Raw genomic sequence first — 22,961 nt, forward strand, 5'->3', positions numbered from 1 at the left:
TGTGAATGTGGCCACTTTACATTAATTTCAGATATACAATGCCTTGATCTAGTTGTGTTGAATAGAGTATCATCATCATCACTCCCGCAGTGACAGACAAGCAGGACGGCGGCCGCAGGCTGACATACTGATTTATAGATCCAAAGAGAAGAGCTTGTCTTACTCAGTATTCATTTCAACATAGACTATTCAAGGTTAAGCATATAATTCTCCATTAACATCTCTTTTAGGTTGCAGCCAGCATACGTACATTGTCATCTACAATGTCCTTGTAGCATTGTTGGACATGCTAAAGATAATATATGGACAGCGCTATAGCACATTGTCTATCTCTAGAACATTAGCCACTATTTTGTCAGTGTCACTTTAGTAATATCAACTTTTCATAAAGTTAGTTCAACCATGTAGTTGGTAGGCAATAGCAGAGGCGTATCTTGAAGCTCCTGGGCCCCAATGCAAAACCTGTAACGGGGCCCCCAACTATAATGCTTTATTCATAGTACTAGGCTCCTTATGTGGAGAAGAGAGGACTTATGGGCCCCCTAAGGCTCCTGGGCCTGAGAGTAACTGCATCCCCTATAGTTACGCCAGTGGGTAATAGTCTCTGTTTGATTATCTAATGTATAAGAGCAGCCCAACTGATTAAGTAGCAGTCACTATAAGGCTGGATTCACACGAACGTATATCGGCTCGGTTTTCACGCCGAGCCGATATACGTCGTCCTCATCTGCAGGGGGGGGGGGGGGGGGGGGATGGAAGAGCCAGGAGCAGGAACTGAGCTCCCGCGCCCTCTTTGCCTTCTCTCCGCGCCTCTGCACTATTTGCAATGGGCAGAGGCGGGGCGGGGCTAATCCTCGAACTTAGCCCGCCCCCGTTCCACCTCCTTTCATTGCAAATAGTGCAGAGGGGCGGAGAGGAGGCAGAGAGGGGGCGGGAGCTCAGTTCCTACTCCTGGCTCTTCCATCCTCCCCCCCCCCCCCCCCGCAGATGAGGACGACGTATATCGGCTCGGCGTGAAAACCGAGCCGATATACGTTCGTGTGAATGCAGCCCACAACTAACATGTCAGTTAAAGGGGTTAATTAATTAATCTAGAATAGATTTGCAATCATGTTTGTCTATAAAATAACATGTTATTTAGACCTGTGGTTTAAATTCTTCTTATTAGCATTCCCTTATGGGTCCCGCTGTGTTCTGGTGGCGGTGGTACATAGAGGATAGAACGCCTTCAACCACATAAACACTGTATTCCCCATGCTGAAATTACCTCCAGGAAACCGGCTGTTGCTCATATTTCACTGAAGCCTTTCTCTGGCAGGCTTCTGTGCTCCTTCGTCTCATGTGCATAGACATACTGCATATTCTTAGGACCTGCTTCTGTACAAGAGCTGCATAGGCGAGCAGCCAGGATCTGTCGTTGAGTCTGGATATGTAAGGAAGGAGGTCTTAGCCAGTAGTAACACAAATAGAATGGCAAAAAAACAGCATTCTTGTATCTTGAAAATGTTTAAGGGTGGATTTACATCTGCGCTTGAGGTTTCCATTTTTCCTGTTCCATTCGGGGAGTAGGAAAGGGGAATCCCGGTGGCTGAACGGCTCTGTCTTAGGACGAAACCAAACAGTGTCAAACGGACCCCATTGACTATAATGGGGTCTGTCCACTTTCCACTCAGCTGCCCATCTTTTTTTCTTCCGATATTTTGAGCCAGATCTGTGGCGGAACAGCCAACCAGAATTTCCAAGGCTGATGTGAAACTGGCCTAATAAGTGTGAATTAACAACGTGTTTATATATAATATATTGCTATTATGAAAAGTTTTTGAACCATACTGTGTGAAGTGTATTTTATGTTTCATCACTACAGCCAGGAACACTATCTTTTCTCCTTAGGGAGAGCACCTAGAAGGTGAGTGAGTGAGGGGACTTCTAAAGCCATTCCTGCTTCTCTGGGTAATATGCAAATAAGGGAGACGGAATAATACCTCTGCAGCGCCACCTATTGGAAGACAGCATTCCTGCAAGTCAATGTTAAACTCTATACAAGCCTTGTAACAATGACTGAGAATTGAAACAAATGGCTGCTGTTGCAAAAACATAGTAAACCCAAATGTGAATATGGTGAGGTTAAATTTAACCCCTTATTTCTGAACACCAGCCCATGTAATTAATACTAAGGCATCAGCTTTTCGTTTTACTGTTCTGCCATGAGAACAGGAAAACAGAATGGCAGCTGGGAACAGATCCATCCTATAATGGAAATGAATGGCGCCGGACGGGCCCCTTTGACTATAATGGTGTGATTTAGGCTTCCGGTATTTTCACGAACAAAATCCTGCAGAATGCTAAGCCATTTCATCCAAGATTTTGAGACTCGGCTGCAGATGTGAACAGACCCCAATTAGATAGGGATCATGTGGTTTTGCTAATAATTCTTTTGACACTCAGGACAGCATTTATTTATTGGGCAGAGAACAAAACAGTTTGGAAATATTCCCTTTTTCAGGTTGAATGGTGAATCCTTGTGATAGAAAGAATGCTTTAAAATTGGACCAGATGTGTTCTCACATTATCAATAAAACCAGGAACCTTCCTATTTTTAATATAACCAGCCTTTCAGTACAAAAGATAATAAAAGTAGATTCTGCATGCATCTGCTACATTTAAGGTAACATACAGTATTAAGTATCGTCTTCTCTTTGTGATGTTTAGCTGTGGTTTTCTTTCATCTTTATGTTCAATCAAGTCATCGCATGATACAAGCAGCGAGGACAAAAGCTGGCAACACGATGCTACTCACATTACCCAAGTAATATATTAGGAGGTAGAACATCTACTCAATCTATCTGGAAAATGTAAACTTCTTTCTCCCACACTCTTTGTGGCATTTTTTCTTGCTTGTAAAAAAAACACGCCATGAATGCCAAGTCATGCCAGGATCACTAACAAACAAAAAACAAGCTGTTTGTAGTGTGCTTCATATTTTCCTATTACAGGGGTTGTCACGGTGACCTGACTTTTTCTGACAGCCGCTGTTAAAACAAACACCAGGACCACAGCAAGGCTGAAGAGCCGGATCCTGGCGGTGGAGGAGAGTTAAGTTATGCTCTGTTTGTTATTCTAATATCAAAGGTTCTATTAAGGCTTGTTAACATGAGCATGGTTTTAGCGCAGTATAGGTGCACAAAACAAATCGTGCCTATACTGCATTAAAAATTGCGTGAATGGGCAGCTGCTGCAGGAGGAGAATGAGAAGAGGCACCACAGGGCTTCGGGGTTTCCCCATAGCAGGGAGAGAGCGGGGTTATGGGAATTAACCCATAGCCCCGCTCTGTTTCTCATTGCTAGGAGTTAATCCCCCATAGTCCAACTCTCTCTCCCTGCTATAGGGAATTAACCCATAGCCCCGCTCTCTCTCCCTGCTATGGGGGATTAACCCATAGTCCGCTCTCTCTCCCTGCTATGGGGGATTAACCGATAGCCCTGCTCTCTCCCTCCCTGCTCTGGGGATCCCCAAGGGATATCCCCATAGTGCAGAGAGAATGGGCGGGGCTATAGGGCTTCTCACAGGGATCATTGGTCCTCAAAATCGCTCACTTCACGTGCCTCTAATGTGTGAAAACAGCGTTCGTGTGAACGAGGCCTAAAGGGGAGTTGTCATGTAACAAGACAACCCCTTTAACTTACAGCCAACCTCTAGCCACAGTGTTTTTGCCAGAAAAAAATGTATAAAAATGCCAGTAACCATGTTCTGTGTGAAGCCACTCTAAAGCATCTTGAAATTCAGTCATAGAAGAGATCATAGGGGACCATTTTCAGAGGATGTAACACAGAAAAATATGTCTTAAAATTATGACATTTCTTGTATTATCTAAATTTACTGGAATAAGAGGGATATCCCCTAGAGATCTAACTTACATTATGAATTAAAGAGGCTTTCCGAGATTTAAAAATGTTGCATATAGTCTTAAAAACTGATGAATTATAAAACTGTACGATATACTTATGCTACCAATTCAAATCACCTCCACTGCTTTTAAATCAATAATAAGGTCAGGGAGGGAGTGGAGAGATACAGAAGCAGAGACTAAGCTTGGGCCCACAGCCGGAATCCGCTGTGGGTCTCCCGCATGCGAATCCCAACTTGCTTATGTAAGCCTGGCCGGTGACCCTGTGAATGGCACTAACCTGTTTTGCGCATGGCCGCGGAGGCCTACAGGTGGTCATGCCCAGTACGGGTTTTTTCTTTTGTTTGTACTTCCCGCACTGTCGCTTAGCAATACCATTCATCTCAAATGACGCCGCGTGTACGGAATCCGCAGTAAACTAAAGCATGCTGCGATTTTTCTTCCACTGGCGAAATTAACAATTCGTATCTGCGAGTGTGAAAGAACAATCAAAAGTACATGTCTTTCAATGCCCGCGTTTTACCATGGATCGTCCACGGAATCTGCAATTCAAGTCCGCTTGTGTGAGCCCAGCCTTACACAGACCTGCTGCTACTGATAACTGGCAACTGTTACAGCCACTGAAATCACACCTATACTACTCAACAGTGCTTTATATTGTCATCCATGAAGTCTTTAACTATGAGAGCGTGCTACAGAAAGCTAGAGAGGAAGAGATCCTGTTCTATGTGTGCAGTGTCTAGAGACAGCATTGCAGCTAGGTTCAACCCACCAGCTCAAGGAAAAGTGAGAATTAGAAACAGAAGCTGCAGAGGGGGAAACTAATAAAAAATAATGTAACAGCCAGCTATAGTGTTATTCCTCATGTATACTCACAGATGGGAGCTTATTCTGAAAAGTTATTTGAAATGACACGAGGGCTTTAAATATATGACAGTTTTAAATGCGCCTGCAGAATCATATAGTTAGATGTAGAGGAGACAAACCTTGTTGTAGCTTCTGTGCCTGCGGATCTAGTAAGTACACAAGGCTTCTATGACTGAACTCAATATTTGTAAGTTCTTAACAATGATCAAAGACACTAAAATAAGCAACCACGATTAATCTTTACACCAAAATGTTCTGAAATGGCTCACTTTTGCCCAGACCCAAGTTTCTGTAACTTGTATACGTTTCGGAACACATTAAATAAATGTGAAGAGGTTTAAATATGAATTCAATAGATTTCTCAATGAGATTAACTCTATAACACAAAGGGGGGGATTTATCATTGGGAATAAAGATGCCAGAAAACGTGTATCAAAATTTTTTCTTTCTCCAGTGTACAATGCAAGAAATGTATCAAATGTTGCAGAATGCTGATAAATTTGTGGAGTCACTTTGCACCCCACCCACCTACTGGAGATCCCAATGTTTTAATGTCACAATTCCTATATCGGTCTGAAAACCTCATTGCGCTCAAACCTTGCACCCTTTTCTAGACACATTTCAAAAGTGGAGTGAGAAGCGTAAGATCTGTTCCTTTTGGTGCAAATCAGTATCTGTCTAAATTTACTATATTTGTTGTGGGACTTGCGTGACATTTTTTGACTTTTTTTTTTTACAACAAAAATCTGGAAGCATGGGAGTTAATAAATCTCTACCAATGTTTTTATCTTTTTAACTGACATAAAAGAAAGATGATGCACATTGCTTTATGTTTTTCAACAGTTTTTCTAAAAAAATCATAACTGCATTAAACCTGCAATGTGTAAACCCAACCCTGGAGTTTATATGGTAAAGGGACTAATTGATACATATAGCTGCTCATCCCAAGGGCTTCTGTCATTTATCCAATATGTCATTTATTCATATACCGTCACTTTGTTTGGAAATTCCAAAGCTAGGAAACTGTGCCCCCTAGTGGTTTGAATACTTAGAACTGTATTTATATCAGATGCATTTGATTTTCAAATTATTTGATATGAGATTAAATGATTGAGCCACAAACTAATTTGTGAATGATCCATTGGACATTCCATGACTCCCAGCTCACACCAAGCTTCATCCATCAAGCCTTTTCTAGGGCACTGAACTATATTCCAGTTATTTCCTATTGGGAGATGTCTCTAAAAATTGCCCATACAGGCTATATTTCTCCCATACAGAATGTTTATATGGGAAACATCCCAACCTCAGCTTGCTCCAGATATGGGGAGGGAACATCCGACATGTAGCACTGTCTGTGGAATGGCTTGGTGGTTCAGTCATTTTTAAATCGGATACTAGTCATCACACACATATACACACTACTCCGCGCATACCTCTAGCCCCGGGTTGGGTCTTTTTGGCCACCTGACAGAAACCAATATCCCTAAGCCCAGCCACACAATAAACTGATATTCTGCATTTCCATCATGACGTTTCCCGCAAAACCATCCTGCAAACTTAGATGGGCCTGGACATTCCAATTTTTGGAAAAATTAAAGGGGTTTTCTAGGACTCCAATATTAATGACCTATATAAAACAATGGCAGGACACGGTTTATGGCAGAGGACAAAATCAGACTGATGAATAATCAGAAATAAGACTTGCCGTTGCCACCTTATAAGTGCCCACATGATTTTAATTAGCTTATGAGTAGTGAATAAAAGGCCAAATTTTATTCCCTGTTCCTTGTTCACAATGGCAAAGACAAACTGTCTGAGCAAACCAGCAATGCTATTATCACCAAGTGCAAGCAGTGTAAAGGGTACAAGAATATCTCCAAAGACCTTGGCATCTACTTGGCCACCTCTACAGGAAATGTCTAGCTGGCAGTGGCTTTGTAAAGCTGTTTGCCTGGGGTTCAGGACCTGAAGTTATTAGCTGGATTTGCTCAAATCTTAAAAGGGGTTGTCTGTGTTGAGACAACCCCTTTAATGACAGTGATTCTTCATTGAATGTGGTATTGAATCTACTTGTAATGAACTATGGATGATGCTGAAAAGCTTTTCGTTATTTTTTTTTACATTCTACTCAACCATGATGGCATCCTTTTCTATAACAGACAGCTGAGTCTCTCTGGACAAAAGATCTCATAGGCAAGAAAACGGAAAAACAGGCACATCAACCGATTCAAAATAGTTTATTTTTAAATAGCAATATAAAACCATAAACATGAATAGCAGTACCACTGTACACAACATCGCATACAATACAAAAGGATTACACTGCAATAACTGAACAAAATATGTAACGCTATCGTAAGCTATAACAAACTAAAAACATGCCTAAGTACACAACACTACAGCAAGGGTGACAAAGTACTGCTGTATACAATAAACATTACTGTAAATATACTGCACATAATGTACACTGCAAGCACAGTTATTGACAATATTATGATATGCATCTTCTTCCCGGAAAGGTTCTGCTGAAGGGCAAAAATTTGTACTTCAGCATTGTTCAATGATCAACGCTGGCTGTGGGTGATAGAGCTTTTGTCTTTGCACAACCCAAGTGGAAGAGGATGGAGTTTAAGTTAATGACAAAGAAAGCGTGATCAGGATTCGAAGTCCTTTGCAACTCTTGGATCATCTGAGGAATGCTGAAAATTTCAAACAGCTTCTTATTACTCCTGGGAAAGTAAAGGAAAAAAACAGAGGTGTAACTTGAAGCTTCTGGGCCCCAATGCAAAACCCAAAACAGGGCCCCCAACTATAATGCTTTATTTCATAGTGCTGGGCTCCCAACATGGAGAGGAGAGGCCTTATGGGCCCCCCTAAGGCTCCTGGGCCCGGGTACAACTGCATCCCCTATAGTTACACCCCTCGCATATGTACATGTGTATTCTGGACCCTGCAGTAGTAGGTCTTGCGTGATCTAAACACGTGGAAGATCAATAAATCAGACTGAGCATTATTATATGCTTCCATCACAAGGTCAGTAGACTTGAATCGAGAGGAACACAAAAAGCCACAGGACGTTGAAAAAAAAGAATCTAACGTTTTGAGGATGACTAGGAGAATGTGGTATCAAATCTAGTGTAAGGAGTGCCGCAACCCATAGAAAACAATCAGGTTCCTTCTCATCTTTCAGAGGCCCATTGGGAAATAAAGAAAAGTATCCCTACTGGTTACTATGGCAACTCCCCTTTCCTTTGCATTACTTTTCATAACTCTCTGTCCATGACCTCTAATTACTCCCCGTACAGTCACATTTCACCTAAAATGTTATTCTTTTAAAGGAACCAAAAACAGTCTCTCTCTCAAGTTACATTTGTTCTGAGTTTAAAGGGTAAATGCACTTTTACCCACAATATTTATGACCCCAGTGCATTAGTTCAAGACGAGGCTGTTTTACCCTGATAATGAAAAGACATGTTTTACATTTTTTTTAACTTACCGTATATACTTGAGTATTAGCTGACCCAAGTATAAGCCGAGTCAATAAGTTTCCCCACAAAAAAACGTATTGACTCGAGTATAAGCCGAGCTATACTTAAGTATATACTAGGTGGAAAAAAACCCCGCAATACTCACCTCTCAGCCAGCGTCTGTATCAGCGGCGCAATGCTCTCCCCGGCGGTGCAGCAAGCTGCTTAGTGTTTTCCCCGCTTTCATCTCCCTGGCTTGGTTTTAAAATCCCCCGCTGTCAGCACTGTGTGAGGAAGCGCTGTGTTTGGATCGAGCGCTGGCCAATCACAGCCGGCGCTCGATAAACCAAATAACAGCCATTCGGTGATGTCATTCATCTGTGATTGGTTTATCGAGCGCCGGCTATGATTGGCTGGCGCTCAATCCAATAACAGCGCTTCCTTACACAGCGCTGACGGCGGGGGATTTCAAAAGCAAGCAATGGAGAGGACAGCGGGGAGAAGAGTGAAGCAGCTTGCCGCACCACCAGGGAGAGCATCGCGTCAGGGACACAGACGCCGTTTGAGAGGTGAGTAGTGCAGTTTTGTTTTTTTTTAACCTCACTCGAGTATAAGTGTGCTTTTTCAGCACATTTTTTTGTGCTGAAATACTCGGCTTATACTCGAGTATATATGGTACATATGGGATTGAAAGCTACGTATTTGTTATTCAAATAACTTTTGGGTCCTTTTATCCTGCGATACATGGGGCTTTATTTTTATTCACATTTTTGTCTAAAGGTGTTGGTTGCTTTATGTATAATCCGAACAAATGTGTGGTAACCATGATTACAGTCAACTTACTAACATATACCTTTTTTCAACTTCAGCGACGCTTTCTCTATCTGTGAAGCTGCTTCGCTGAGATAGTTCAACTTTCCACCCATAAAATGGTTGTAGATGAAGAGGCCTGCGATTAGATACATCAGTCAGTCTCCTCCATTGAATCCCACTGCGCACAGAAAACTAGCACATATACAGTGTGTTTCAATTGCGGAGGTTGACTGACGTGTCTCTTTACTTGACTTCTCCCACCAGCGGCCATTGTATGAATGAGATCAGTATGTGGTTGAGGCAGAAGGTGGTACTATCGAGTGGGCGTTTAAAGACATAGTCCCATCTTCTGTTATGGCATGCACCATATCATCATCAGTAGGGGTACAACCCACCCACTGGGCAGAGACTCTCAAGGACAGAGGTCTCTTCAGGATTTCTCTTGCAGAGCTGCGCTCCTGGCCACTCATTGTGCAGGCAACTGCAACACAGCTCCATTCAAGTCAAGTGCAGTGAACCTCTTAACTACTGCTGCAACCTCTTCATTCTCAGGATTGGTACAATAGGCCATCACTTTCTGTGCTGGAAAAAGCCAACAGTAATTAGACAGGCCATTTATGAAGACTTACCTGACTTTGGAAAGCTTCTGCAAAACAATGCTTAATTTTTCAAGAACTTGTACGTCAACTTTCGAATCTTTAAGCAACGCAGCAGAAGTACAAAAAAAAGATTCAGTACTACACGATTCCAGAAATGGCTGCAAAAATCCTGCAATATACAAAGAAAATCCAAAATAATGTACAATTGTAAAGAATGAGAGTGACGTACATGTATCAATAAAAGTGTCTGTTACAGTAAATACACAGATGATCAAATGCATTGGGACAAACCCTACAAACATCACTGATCAGCAGCTCATCTACCCAGTTTATACGGGGAGAGGTGTAGCCAATCACCGATTATTTTTATGGATGCATGAATAACACGAGCAGCCGACAAACACAAATTTTTATGTTCTTTGGCTGATCACTGGCATATTTAAATGGCCCAATGATCTGGCAGGCAAACATTTGTGTCCGACAACTGGGTCTGAAAAGTCCTTAAAAGGGGTTGCCGGAGTTAATTTAAAAGAAAAAATTTGTGCTTCCTATGTCTAAAAATTGTAAGTGATGATCCTCTACTCATCTCTCCCAGCTCCCCGCAGCTCCAGTGCAGAACTGGGAGAGGTAAATATAGGATCTTATTATTTTTATACAAAGGGAGCACAGATTAAAAAAAAAAAAAAAACTAACTTGGACGACCCCTTCAAGTTAAAGCTACATTATTGACCTAGGCCATAACTCAATGTGACTTTCTGGATATAGTAAATCTGTCACTAAATACTGTACATCACTGTCATTAACCTTCACGCTTTTCCAGAAATCATTTAATAAGTGTGCATTCTATAAATGTGTCTAAATCCTGACCAAGTGGTCATTTTTTAGCAACTGAAGCTTATGGGACACAAGCCTCTAAGTTTGGGTGCAAATCATTAATAAATAGGATGCACAACAAACTGGAGTAAAATGTGCTAAAACACACAATAACATTGATAAGCACCGGCCAATGCCAGTAATGGCCAGATGACAGCTGCTCAACTGGATCAGCAATTACACCCATGCCTTCCTTGTTAGTTCTATGAAAAGAATGAACAGCTACTGGAAATTTCTAGTATTGTTTGTCCTGGGTAAAGGAACAAAGGTATACCTAGATAAATCCAACATGACCTACCCAGCCCCAGGGAAAAAACATCAATATGGTTCACCAACACCTACAGACAATAGATGTCGGCTATATCCCAACGAAAACACGGGATAAACTGACAAAAATAACAATAAGCAGCTTAAAGGGATATTCTCATCTTATAACGTGATGACATATCACTAGGATACACCATCACTCTATCCAACCTCTCAGACCCCCATTGATCTTGAGACTGAAGGGACTTTCACTGCCTTACCTGCACAGTGGTACCCCAGCTGCTTGGCTAGGAGTCTCCCTTTGAGTGAAGCTGTGCTGCCCTTCCTAGCGGGTGGAGTGCCGCTGCTATGCAAGGAAAAACTGTGGAGGGGCCACAGTGATGAATCAGCCCTGTGGTCACTTCATTCTCAGGTTTGGACGGACCCCTACGACTTAAAAAGCTATAGCAAATTCTAGCGATATGCCATCACTTTACGAGATAGGAATACCCCTTTAAATGAAGGGAACTGTAGAAGACTGGCAATGCTGTCACACAGTACACTTTAAAGGGCACTAGTAAAAACTGTGCTGCCTGCAAGACACTCAGATTTATGTTAGTCTCCAAAGCAGACATTGTAAAATGGGATTCTGACTGGGTCAGATAATACATCATGTCATTTTGTAAGAGGAAACATTTGTTCCTTGGTCCACCAAGGAAGTGAATTGTCCAGATGTGCGGACAGATCAGGAACAACTGTAGCTGTAAGACGCCAGAGAACAGTGCTGGGAAATGACACAATGACAAGGTAAAAGAAAAGCAGAAGACCCCATACAGTCACTGTCCACGTTTAGGCTCTTTCTATGCCAACAGCCACCAATGAGGTGATCTGTAAAGAAGTCCCATTATGCATAGTGTCCATACGTTTCTTATATATCCATTGCTGTTTCTATTCCACTGGCAGCAGATCACACAAATGACAGGGAAAACTTTAAAAAGTTTTGGAACAAAAAACTAATATGCAATTACAAAAGTCAAGCTGAGCTCAGTTTTCCAGTAATCTTCAGCATAACCATTCATTTTAAGCTGATGAAAGCTATCAAGTAGGAGAGGGGGTATCGAGCATGCTGGCATTACAGCAGACGTCTGCTTCATACACTTCAAAGGAATCTGATGTTTGTCCTTAAACTAGTGAGGATTTCTCTACAACATCAGGACTCGCCGAACACAGCATTTACTGTTCAACTATTTCCATGGACCCAGGAACTGCATTATTTGTTCTTGTATTTTAATATTCTACACAATTGTCGAAAGCTGTTAATTACGGTGAGATAAAGAGATAAACCCATTATGGTATATAAGGGGGTACTGCTAAACGAAATCAGCTTATAGGGAACTAATTCAAGGGTAGATTAATTTGTGTGTTTTTCAATACCAAGGTAAATGTACTACATAGGCTTATAAGCAATGTTAGTCTGGGTGTGTTTTAACACTTATTTGGAGTTTAACCATTTATATATTAGGCTGAGAATGTAAAATACTTCATATCTAGGGATAACAGGATATTAGTTTCTTACAGTAAAATCTATTTCTCATTAAAGGGGTTGTCTCGCGAAAGCAAGTGGGGTTCAGCACTTCTGTATGGCCATATTAATGCACTTTGTAATATACATCGTGCATTAAATATGAGCCATACAGAAGTTATTCACTTACCTGCTCCGTTGCTGGCGTCCCCGTCTCCATGGCTCCGTCTAATTTCGGTGTCTTCTTGCTTTTTTAGACGCGCTTGCGCAGATGGGTCTTCTCCCTTCGGCTCGGCACCATCGGCGTTTTGGCTCCGCCCCTTGTATGCGTCATCGCGTAGCTCCGCCCCCGTCACACGTGCCGACGAGACTGGAATCGGCACACATCATGGGGCGGAGCTACGCGATGACGCGTACAAGGGGCGGAGCCAAAACGCCGATGGTGCCGAGCCGAAGGGAGAAGACCCATCTGCGCAAGCGCGTCTAAAAAAGCAAGAAGACACCGAAATTAGACGGAGCCATGGAGACGGGGACGCCAGCAACGGAGCAGGTAAGTGAATAACTTCTGTATGGCTCATATTTAATGCACGATGCATATTACAAAGTGCATTAATATGGCAATACAGAAGTGCTTACCCCCACTTGCTTTCGCGAGACAACCCCTTTAAGTTCATTGGGGAACATTGCAAGACCTTGGGACAGCTGCTGCCACTAGGAGGCGACTCTAAGCACAAAAAGAGTTAGTCCATGCCACCCGCCAGGGACATAACTATAGGGGATGCGGTTGCACCCAGGCCCAGGAGCCTTAGAGGGGCCCATAAGGCCTCTCTTCTCCATACAGTGAGCCCATAACTAGGGATAAAACATTATATTTTGGGGCCCCGTTACAAATTTTGCATTGGGGCCTAGAAGTTTCAAGTTACGCCTCTGCCACCAGCTATACCCTTCCTGCAGGCACTGAGCTAAATCAGTTTATATACAAGTAGTAGGAGAGAACAAATTAACACATGTAAATCAATGCAGACCATAAAAGGAAACATAGTACCAGGTAAGGCAAGACTGAGGATCCTTCTGGAGCAAAGTACCAGGACAAGTGGGTGGGTGCGGTCCTCCAATGAACGTGACAAGAAATGTATTTTACAGTAAGTAACAAAAATCCTATTTTCTCGTCCGTGTCACTAGGGGACACAGCAAAACCTTTGGACAGTCTCGAGCAGTACCCAAGGGGTGGGAAAACAAATATTAGTGTGATCAGTTTATGTAAGCAAGCCACTGGTCTACCAGAGGGACATATTCTGAAAGACTTGATGAAGACTGGAAGGGGCCATATGGCTAGGAAGGCAGAAGATTTTGCTGAATTGACAAGAAAGTGTCTGCCAATGTAGTGGGATAGTATCGACAAAGAAGGGTGATGCCCTTGCATAGGCCTGCTCTGCTGAAATCACATATGGACAGTGTACGAGATGAGAAGAAGATTAATCTAGTTTAGGGTGGAAGAGAGGAAAGGACAAGTTAACTTGTGTTGGCATATCCTTGAAAATGATCCAGGACTAACTGAGGTCCCAAGAAAGTCAGACTAGCAAGTAGTAGGTACAGTATGAGCCATGCTTCGCTCAGGATAGTAAAGAAGGTGAAGAGTGGTAATGGCAAGAAGGGCCAAAGAAAGAGGGGCTACCTAGCTAAAGGCATCCAGGGCTCTGATATGTGTGCCAAAGGAGCACAGAGGAGGGAAAAATAGAAGTATGGGGGATGAGGGCGATGGTGCCACTTTCACCTAAGCTTGTTTACTCACCTCATCTTCATCCTCTTCGCTACGGCTCTCCTGATGTACCAGCAGGGTCACCTCTTCAGTGATTACGATCACGTAATAGTGAGAGAATGCTGGAAGCAGACGGGAGCCTCAAGGTGACCCCATGGCAGGTGGGAAATAGTTATTGCTGCTCTGTTACACTTTTTGTTCTTGCAGGGGGCTGTAACAGTGTGTCCCATGTATATATGGTAGTGAATGTGATATAATAGAAAAACAATCCATAATACAACCCCCTACCTTTTAATGGTTCATTGTCCAGCACGGAAGCCCTGGTCCCCAGCACTTCAATACTCTCAGTTGCTGTAGCGATCATGTGCTGTCCATTGTACATCTGACCACTCAGTCACTGGCTTTAGTGGTGATACTGCCACGAATGTTATGTGACTACTAAGGTCAGTAACTGGCTGAGTGAACAATGAACAGCACATGACCAGTGAAGCTTCTTTCGGGATTGGACTGGCAAGGACTAAGGCTCCTGCACCGGACCATGAAGGGGATGGGGGTCCATTTAAGGAGGTTAGTATTGATTATTTTTCTATTATATTATAAGTTTATTGTATACATTGGTTATATATTCTATTTGCCACTCTGTGTATATAGGGGTGATTAGATGAGCAAGTCCTCATCAGTTCACTCCTTTTCTGAGAAAACCCCCGTATGTGACAATCAGAGAGCAAATATGCTTTCCGATTGATGGTGGTGATAATATGAATAAAATGCATGTCACCACTCTCCTGGGACAGAAAGATATACCGGAAGAAGATTACAGATCTTCTTTGCTGGGGGCTCATCCCCCTCCCTCTCTCCTTTGCATACACATTGAAAAACAACAGGTGTAAAATTCATTATTCCTGCCCCCATTTCAAATGGCTATTCTGTAAGATCTACCAACATGCTTTTTGTGTCATTTTAAACCCATGAATCTTAGCCCTGATAGAAGCAGAGCCACAGCTGTTTAAAGTAGAACAAGTTCGGTTATCCTAAATTGCAACATACTTTTCCTGCAGAATGAACAGGGCTTGTACAAAACTGCTGGGGGAAGAGAAGGACTTAAAATGCGTTTACTGAGACTAGAAGTGTATGCTCCTTCTGAAACCAGCGCCAGTCCATTATCTGTAGACATAGTTGCAGCTTAGACCCATTTCCTTGAATAAGGCTGAGCCACAATGCCATCCTGAAGGGAATGGTACAGAGACTTTTTTCAGTTTTATCTGATCTCTTTAAAGGGAATGTTTGTTTTTCCAAGTGAAAGCAGAAAGTGACACATTTTCCATTTTCTAATCTGTTTATATCTTTTGATTGTAGATTTTTCATTCTATTCTCTTTACCTTACCATGGTATGCTTCACAGCAGAAATCATGGGCCAGTCACACGATGGACAGGAGCTGATCCACTTACTTCTAGATAAGCTCTGCGACCTGTCCAGTGGTGAATGAATAATGCTCCTTTTATATGGTGCAAGAAATTGTTCGAGCAAGCAATGAGTTGTTTGCTTTGAAACGATGACTGTTTAGACATGTAGATCATCATTTAAATTTCTGGTAATTTTGCTTGTTTAGTTGATCATTGGTCTGTTCGGAGTGGTGTTTATACTGAATGATGAATAGTTCAGGTTGGTGTGGAAATGTATGCACTGAGGTATTGGTGAGCTGGAAATACGTGCATTGGCTGTTGGAAGAACAAAAGGCTGTTTAACATGCCCACAAAGCGCTCTGCTATTGGTTATTTTAAGTGTCAGTGCCAATCTTGAGAACTTTGGGATATTTGTGCTTTTGTTTTTTTGTTTGTTCCCCCTTTTCTGTGACAGTTTAGCTTTTTTGGTTTTCCCATGGGAAGTGCAATTGGGTGCGCTTTGCCCCATTTTATTGTAGACCATGCTGGCTTTGAATACAGCCATGTCTGATTGTTTGCTACAGTGTTTGGTGAATGGAAATATGGGGCTGCTAACTGTAGATACGCCTATGCCCCAATGGTGTAGCTTTTCTGTTCTGTTATGCAGTAGGTGCCCATCTCTTGCTTTTGCAGATGCGCTCTTTTTGGTTTTTTTCGCAAGCGTGTTCCTTTTCCAGCTCCTTCCCATGTGTGCCTACTGTCTACTTCCGTGTTTTGACAGGCGGAGGCTACAGATCTCATTTTGGAGTTGTGCCCTCTCGTTTGCGACCGGAAGTTGCCTCCATGTTCGCGTGCCACAAACACCTGTTCGCCATCCCATTAGAATATTTATAGTGGAAGCATTGTCTAACAGATAGGGTTCCTGTTCCCACACAGGCTGCATGTTATCAGTAAGTACAACGGATGGGAATAGTTATGGTGGCCTCGATTTTTTTTTACCCCCATTTGTTTCTGGTTATTTGACTTGGGGAGCTGTGTCATTGCTGCAATATGTTCTTTAACCCTTTGTGGTAATTATCTCGTTAGGGGAATAATCCTTTGGAATTTAGTCTGGATTTGCCATTCGGTCTTTACTGGATATTTTGACTGGTATTTAAGAGTAATATGAAAGCCCGTTTTTAGTGCATAAATGGGATTCATTGGCATTGAGGTAGAAGCCCTATTTATGTGCTTTCTTTGAAATATGGTTTAAAATATTTTGCTTATTTTTTAGGATTTCTAGGGGCTTACATTTATTCCCCTTTTATGCTATTGCTTGTCCAGGTATTAATAGGGTTCCCTGTTATGCAGCTCTACCTGTAACTTAGTGGGTATCCATTCATTTTTTTCTTTTCTTACCCTCCCTTCGCTTTTCTTATTTATTTTGATTATGTTACCTCTTTTGATCTCTATTGGCCTGATTATGTGTTTTCTGTATCCCACACTTCTTCAACCTCGGCTTATCTTTTCAGGTGGCCTTTGATGCTTTTGTATGCTTTGATGTGCACTCGATTATTCTTTGGTTGTTATGGTCAACATACTGGGATGATATTTTTAATGCTTATATATATTTTCATTCCCGTATAACTCGGCATGTCATATGGTATCATGGCAGAATATAAGCAAAAGCTATGGGAAGGGATTTTATCCGTTATAGTCTGTTTTCTGCCCTGTCCCAATGGTGGGCTCCTGAGTAATATTTTGTATTGTTTATATTTTAATCACGTATATGAATATATTGTGTATACATTGCTTACTGATATTTTTCCTTTATTATAGCTTGATAAAGGACGCTGTTTGAAACGTCGCTGCACTTTTTTTTTTTTAAGAAGCTATGTATCGGATTATATATGGAACCTTTTATATAGTGGATTGAAATAAATTTATTTTTTACGTGCATCTTAAGTCCAGAGGTTTGTGGTGCGATTGTGTTTTGAGACATTGGGCCTACTACATGAAGAGACACATGCGTCTTCATGAATCAGGCGCATCCCAGCACTCCATGCACCTATATTTTAGTAGAATCTTGATGGCCCTCTAATGCATATTATGAATTTCTGATGGTACATGTTGGCAAAAACGGATGAGTATCAAATTTATGGAACGTTTGCAAATGGGCAGACTAGGTCTACTTAGCAATACCAAGACAAAATCAAATTGGTATTTTGTGTCTGTCGAAGATTATGCCCTTCCACTGCACAAACATTTACTAAAACCTTTTGCTCAATGGCTATTCGATCCAGAAAGGAGAATATTTAATTATCAGCTGTCAAGGGCTAGACGTGGTAAAAAATGCTTTTGGCATCATGGCCAACTGATTCAGCATTTTTTACACCACTATCAATCTCCTTCCAGAAAAAAATGGACAAAGTAGTGCTGGCCTGCTGCGTCTTGCACAACTACTTCCTCAGTGCTTGATGATGAAAATGTGGACAGTTTTCAAATGAATTATGGAGAGTGGCGTTGAGGTGTAAAAGGGATCGTACCTCTCGAGCCCCTTCAGGTTTTCTGTGTCTGTGATTAAGCCAATCGCTGTCGTAAACAATATAGAGCATATATTAATGGCATTGGTGCAGTGTCATGGCAGGCAGGAATGATGTCTTACGTGTGGTCCCCTTTAAACCTTTATGTACAATGCTTATATTCTGCATGCTCAGAAACCCCCACAATAAGCCAAGTATTTGAGATAAATATAGTCTGTTTTTAATTTTTTACTGAAAAAAATCTAAAGCAACTTTGAAAAACTATAAAAGTAAAACAGTTTTTAGTGGGATGCCAGGAGACAGTCATTTATGGTCCAACTATTGGGTCTGCAGGATTATGACATCCTAGACGAGTCCTATGAACATCCTAATTCTTGGAAGGAAGCAATCTTCAGCCAAGTTATGCGGTAACTGGAAAGGATGTTTGGCACTGCCTGCTGCAAGGACACACTGCAAAAGAAGTGGAGTAACTGGAAGCTCAAGGACGCGGATCCTCCTCTGCCAGGCGCTGTAGCTCAGCCGGCTCCTGTTGGAAGTCCCTCAGCAGCCTCTGTATACTGCACAAAAGTGTGAAGCACTGTATGGCCTCCAACAGTAAGGCCCTCCTGGCAGGGACAGGTTCATGAACCACTGTGGGAGGAATAATGAGAAGTAGCAGTGAAAAGCAGCCTTCTCACTGCTTCTTCTGTGTACACTAAATAGGTGTCTTTATTTTGTTAATAGTATAAAAATGTATACTTTGACATATACATAGGATTTATTTTTACAAAATTAAAAAAAACGTAATGTTTGGTGTACACACTGACTAAGGCCGGCTTCACATGGGCGTATTTTGCACGCGCGATATGCAGAATATAGAACCCATAGATTTCAATGGGTTCATTCACATTTCTGCATTTTACACGCACATTTCAGTTTGCACACCAAAGGTCCCCATAGAAGACAGCGTGGGCTATGCAAATGCATGTGCAATACACAAGGAGATGCATGAAACACTACGTAATTGCACTGGAAAAGAACCCATCTGTCACTAAATTAGCCATTTCAATCGGTGCGTCTTTGTTTTCCGTTCGCAAATGATCATGTCTTGAGGAGGCAAAAAGTACAGCTCCGATCAAAACTGGCCATGTAGTTCTTGTTGTGACAGCGTTGCCAGAAAAAGCAGGTCAGCAGGCTATGACAGAACAGCGATCGTATGCTGGGCAACAACTTGTTCTGCTGCTCTTATACCTACTGGGGATTTCCTCCATGAGTGGCTCTGGCGGAGGGGCATGAGGTTGTGGTGTTCTCCCCTCTCTGCTTTCCGCCCTTTGCCTGTGGAGTTCCGTCTGCTGCCAAAAAACTAAAAGGAAAAGAACGTTAGGAATAAAAACACCCAAAAAAGGGTGCACAAATTGCTCCAAATTGAGCAAATCAATATCAGTGGGACCAATGCACCCCCCTCTGTTGCAGGCTTAGAATGAACATTCACCGACAGCACGCTTGCGAAAACTAAAATCCCTTCACCACCATGCGGAACCTAAAATGTAACAAATCTGACAAAAGAGCAGCTGCACCCCTCATCCCGCTATACAGTACAATATCGCTCCCTCTGCAAAATACCCCCCATAAAAGCTCTGGAAGCTAACTGGCAAACTACATCTACAATTACAAAAGGCTCCACTATTGCAAGAAACATAAAACCACCATTCCATACCCCCACGTTTAGGTCTGACTTCATGGCGAATAGTACACAGTCACTCAGGTTCCTTTAGTTTCAAGTCGCTTCACTTCTGTCGAAGCTGGTCCTTGCTGAGGGCGGTGCCAAATTTGCGTTCCATGGCCTCCTTCCTTTAATTAGGGTGGTCATAGGACCTGCGCTTCATACCATAACCATGCTGGTTCACTAGCTGGATGAGCAGTGCAGTCTCCTGGAGGTGAAGCTGTGCGCTTTATGGACGCTATTTTTTTAAACTGATATGAAAACACGCAAAACCGCGAGCAAACTCTATAGTGTACATAACAGCGTGTGGCATGCAATGTGCGTCCCCAGACATGCATTACGTTAGATGCAATGCATGTCTGTGGGGAAGTTAGCTTCTGCTACCAAAACTTTCCTTTACAGGCAAACTGGCCAGTATTACTGCCATCTGAAGGCAGCTCAAGGCTCTGTTCATGGCTTGGCATTGCAAAAGGATGTGGACTATAATAAAAGCTCACAATACCTGAGTGTAGCGAATTACAATTAAGGGTTTTTCTCTTACTAATAACATTTATCCCCAATCCAGAGCATGGAGGACAAAAGTCCCATAAAATAAAAGGGGGTTCCCTTATATCAACATCAATCCCAAATCCACAGGATAGAGGCTAAAGATCTACTCCCAGGAGCTCCTACAGATCCCAGTCACCCTCTAGTGAGCGCAGCTCCACTGGTAGGATTTCAAGGTGGTTTTTGATGCAATGTTCTGTCCGATGTATATTTTGTAGAACTGTTTGGCAGCTTGCAGTAACTCATTTTGTCTCTGGCTTGCTTCCCCAGCTCTTTTGCAGGGTCAGGGTGAGGGAATAGAAGGTTGTAACATGGAGGAAGGAATTGGTGTAGCAGTTTATGGGCGTTCTATTTACAAGTGTAGATGTCTTCTCTCTCCATCGCTATACTCTGTAGAATATAATAGAAAAGAAATTAGTTTGGAAAATAAATTATCTATGGAAATAGTAATAGTTGCTTACTGAGGTGTAGATAGTCATGTACTTACGCTGTCCAAGGGTTGCCGGCTTGTTTGTGCTCGGTGCAGTCACTACTGGGTTCCGGTGTGACATCTGCAGACTGTGAAGAACGTGAGACCTCCTGGTCCTGGTGTAAGCCAGGAGGTCCTAGTACCACAGTCTTGGTGTGTAGATGTCATTCACACCAGCTCCAGACCTTTTGCTGCTCTTCACCTTACTGAATTATTTTTTGCATACGGTCCATAGGTTTTTAATTTTTGCCTTGACAAATCTTAAATCAATTTTCTGTGAAGGAAAATGCTTCTGTGCCACCTCTATTAACCTCTGATACACCTCATCTTCTTCAAGTGATTGCTGTACTCTATGCTGGTTACTTTCTTCAAGCAGGGGAAAGATCGGTAGATTTGTAGGAACTCTCCATCATGGCGCTCCATGACTCCTCTATGGAAACGAAAGCAACAAGATTTAACACTCGTGAAACAGCAATGTAGTAATGTATCACAGAGATCTATAAGATATTAGTATGAAATCCTATCCCTGAACACACATACAGACCCCAATTCCCCTTAAAAGGAGTTGTACCAAGATTTCCACAGAATAGATCCTGCGTACCTGTGTACTCGTCACTCTTTTCCGTCAGTCCCATTTGAAATGAATGAATTGCTGACCGCACATGCTCGACCAGTGCTCCATTCATTCGGACGTTACTGTGGAGGGAGGATCAACCCCTGCAATGACAGGCAGAGAGAGACACAGGACCCCCATTCTTGAGATCTGGTACAACCCCTTTAATGTAATCCGAATTCCTAAATATATTCAGACCCCTTATATTACCCCTTTCCAATCCACTGTCTGACGTCTAAAGACATTCTGATTGAAGGCTGTATAGCTCCAATGTCGGAAGACGTCCAGCAGGATGTTCTTACTGTATATTACTGGCCGATCTGTTGTCAGAGGCCTCTCCAGGATGTCCCATACCGCAGTACTGGCTCTAGCTAGCAGACGGCGCCATTGTATAATGGCAGAAAGAGAAAGCCCCCTAGAAAACCCCCAAAAATTGGATTTCAAATGGTTAATATCACTTTCCTGATCAGACTAGCTAAATAAATTCAGACCTCACTGCCCTATTATTTTTATCAGACCCCAGACCAGACTCTTAAATAGAAGACCCCATATACAAAGCCTATTATTCTAGCTACCAGCTCTTGCTCGGCTCTGGCCATATTTTCCGTGGGCCTTGATGCCATTGATATTATTGAATGACAGCATAAAGAGCCTGTGATGCAGTGCCCTGAGCTGAGTAACTGAACCTGAGCCTGGAGGTAGGGTGAAAGTATACTTAGTTCAATTAATCCCGTAGATAATGCCCGATTTCTTGAAAACAATAATACACAGGGTGACTGGGTAAAGGAGGTTAAGTTGGAATCAAGTAAACAGAACCAAGGGGTTTTGACATGAACGTATAAGAGAGCAAGCTCACCTTTCCATTAGAAGAGTTCGTTCCTGTGGATAGTCCCTCAAAAAAATTGGCAGGGCTTCCAGGCAGCCAAGCAAAATGTTTCTCGCTGTGGCAAACAGAAATCTCGAAGTATCCCTCGAAGTAGTGATCAGACGGCAGCACCACTTGGCTCTCTTCAGGCGATTGTAACAGCGAATGATTCCTCGCGGCTTTTACGTAGTTCCTGTGTCATAACGTAATTCCCATCATCCGATGCTTTCCCAGCCAATAGTAGAGCACTTTGTGGGCGGGTTAATACCCTCTTTGTTCTTCCAACAGCTAATTGCACAGCATTTTGTGGTGTATAAAACTAACTCCTGCCAAACAGTCACCCGTCCCATCAACTTAGGAATGACTGAACAATAGCTTTTTACACAGAACGATAGTCAAACGGGGCGAACGATGATTTTTATGCCTGCAGGAATGGAACGATAAGCGAACAAATTCTCACTCATCATTTGGCTGTTAACCAGGTTTACACTGTGTGATTATCTTTCGTTTTTGAATGTTTTTTTCTTTTCTTTTAAATGATAATAACCGTGTGCATAAAGGCGCTATAATGAATGGTGGATCCTGTGTTCTCTATATACAGATGTTAACTTTCATTGTAATCCTGTCTGTGATGAGAGGATTACTGAAAAGTTCTCCCTAAAGAACAGGAAGTGTCACTCTATCCTCAGGCTTATAGTCAGTGTGAAAAGTGCAAGATTTTAGGACTTTTAAAAATGTTATCTTGTGATATCAAGAATTTTCAAAAAGTAACGTAAAAACAAATGACCAAAAATTCTTAGAAAAATA

General features: G+C 42.2%; 1 protein-coding gene and 1 long non-coding RNA gene across 5 annotated transcripts in view; both read right to left on the reverse strand.

Moving 5' to 3' along the window:
- Positions 1-6,996: 6,996 nt before the first annotated feature.
- CCDC138 (coiled-coil domain containing 138) overlaps positions 6,997-22,961 on the reverse strand; it is a 50,160-nt gene continuing 34,195 nt past the window's right edge. For all 3 annotated transcript variants that reach the window (XM_066577396.1, XM_066577385.1, XM_066577402.1), the window contains exons 14-15: positions 9,685-9,823; positions 6,997-7,504 (exon numbers count right to left, since the gene is read on the reverse strand). In XM_066577396.1, the coding sequence (XP_066433493.1) occupies positions 7,333-7,504; positions 9,685-9,823 (311 nt within the window). In that variant the 3' untranslated portion in view covers positions 6,997-7,332. The remainder of the gene's footprint in view (positions 7,505-9,684; positions 9,824-22,961) is intronic.
- LOC136577481 (uncharacterized) lies at positions 18,250-22,603 on the reverse strand. 2 transcript variants are annotated; one of them, XR_010786494.1, is made up of 4 exons: positions 22,146-22,603; positions 20,695-21,106; positions 19,656-20,597; positions 18,250-19,301 (listed from the first exon to the last, which is right to left on the reverse strand). It is a non-coding gene; the product is annotated as an uncharacterized lncRNA (long non-coding RNA). The 2 variants fall into 2 exon arrangements; XR_010786491.1 differs by having other exon boundaries at positions 18,250-20,597.

The sequence above is a fragment of the Eleutherodactylus coqui genome, chromosome 1 (assembly GCF_035609145.1).
Source record: "Eleutherodactylus coqui strain aEleCoq1 chromosome 1, aEleCoq1.hap1, whole genome shotgun sequence".
Taxonomy (NCBI): Eukaryota; Metazoa; Chordata; class Amphibia; order Anura; family Eleutherodactylidae; genus Eleutherodactylus; species Eleutherodactylus coqui.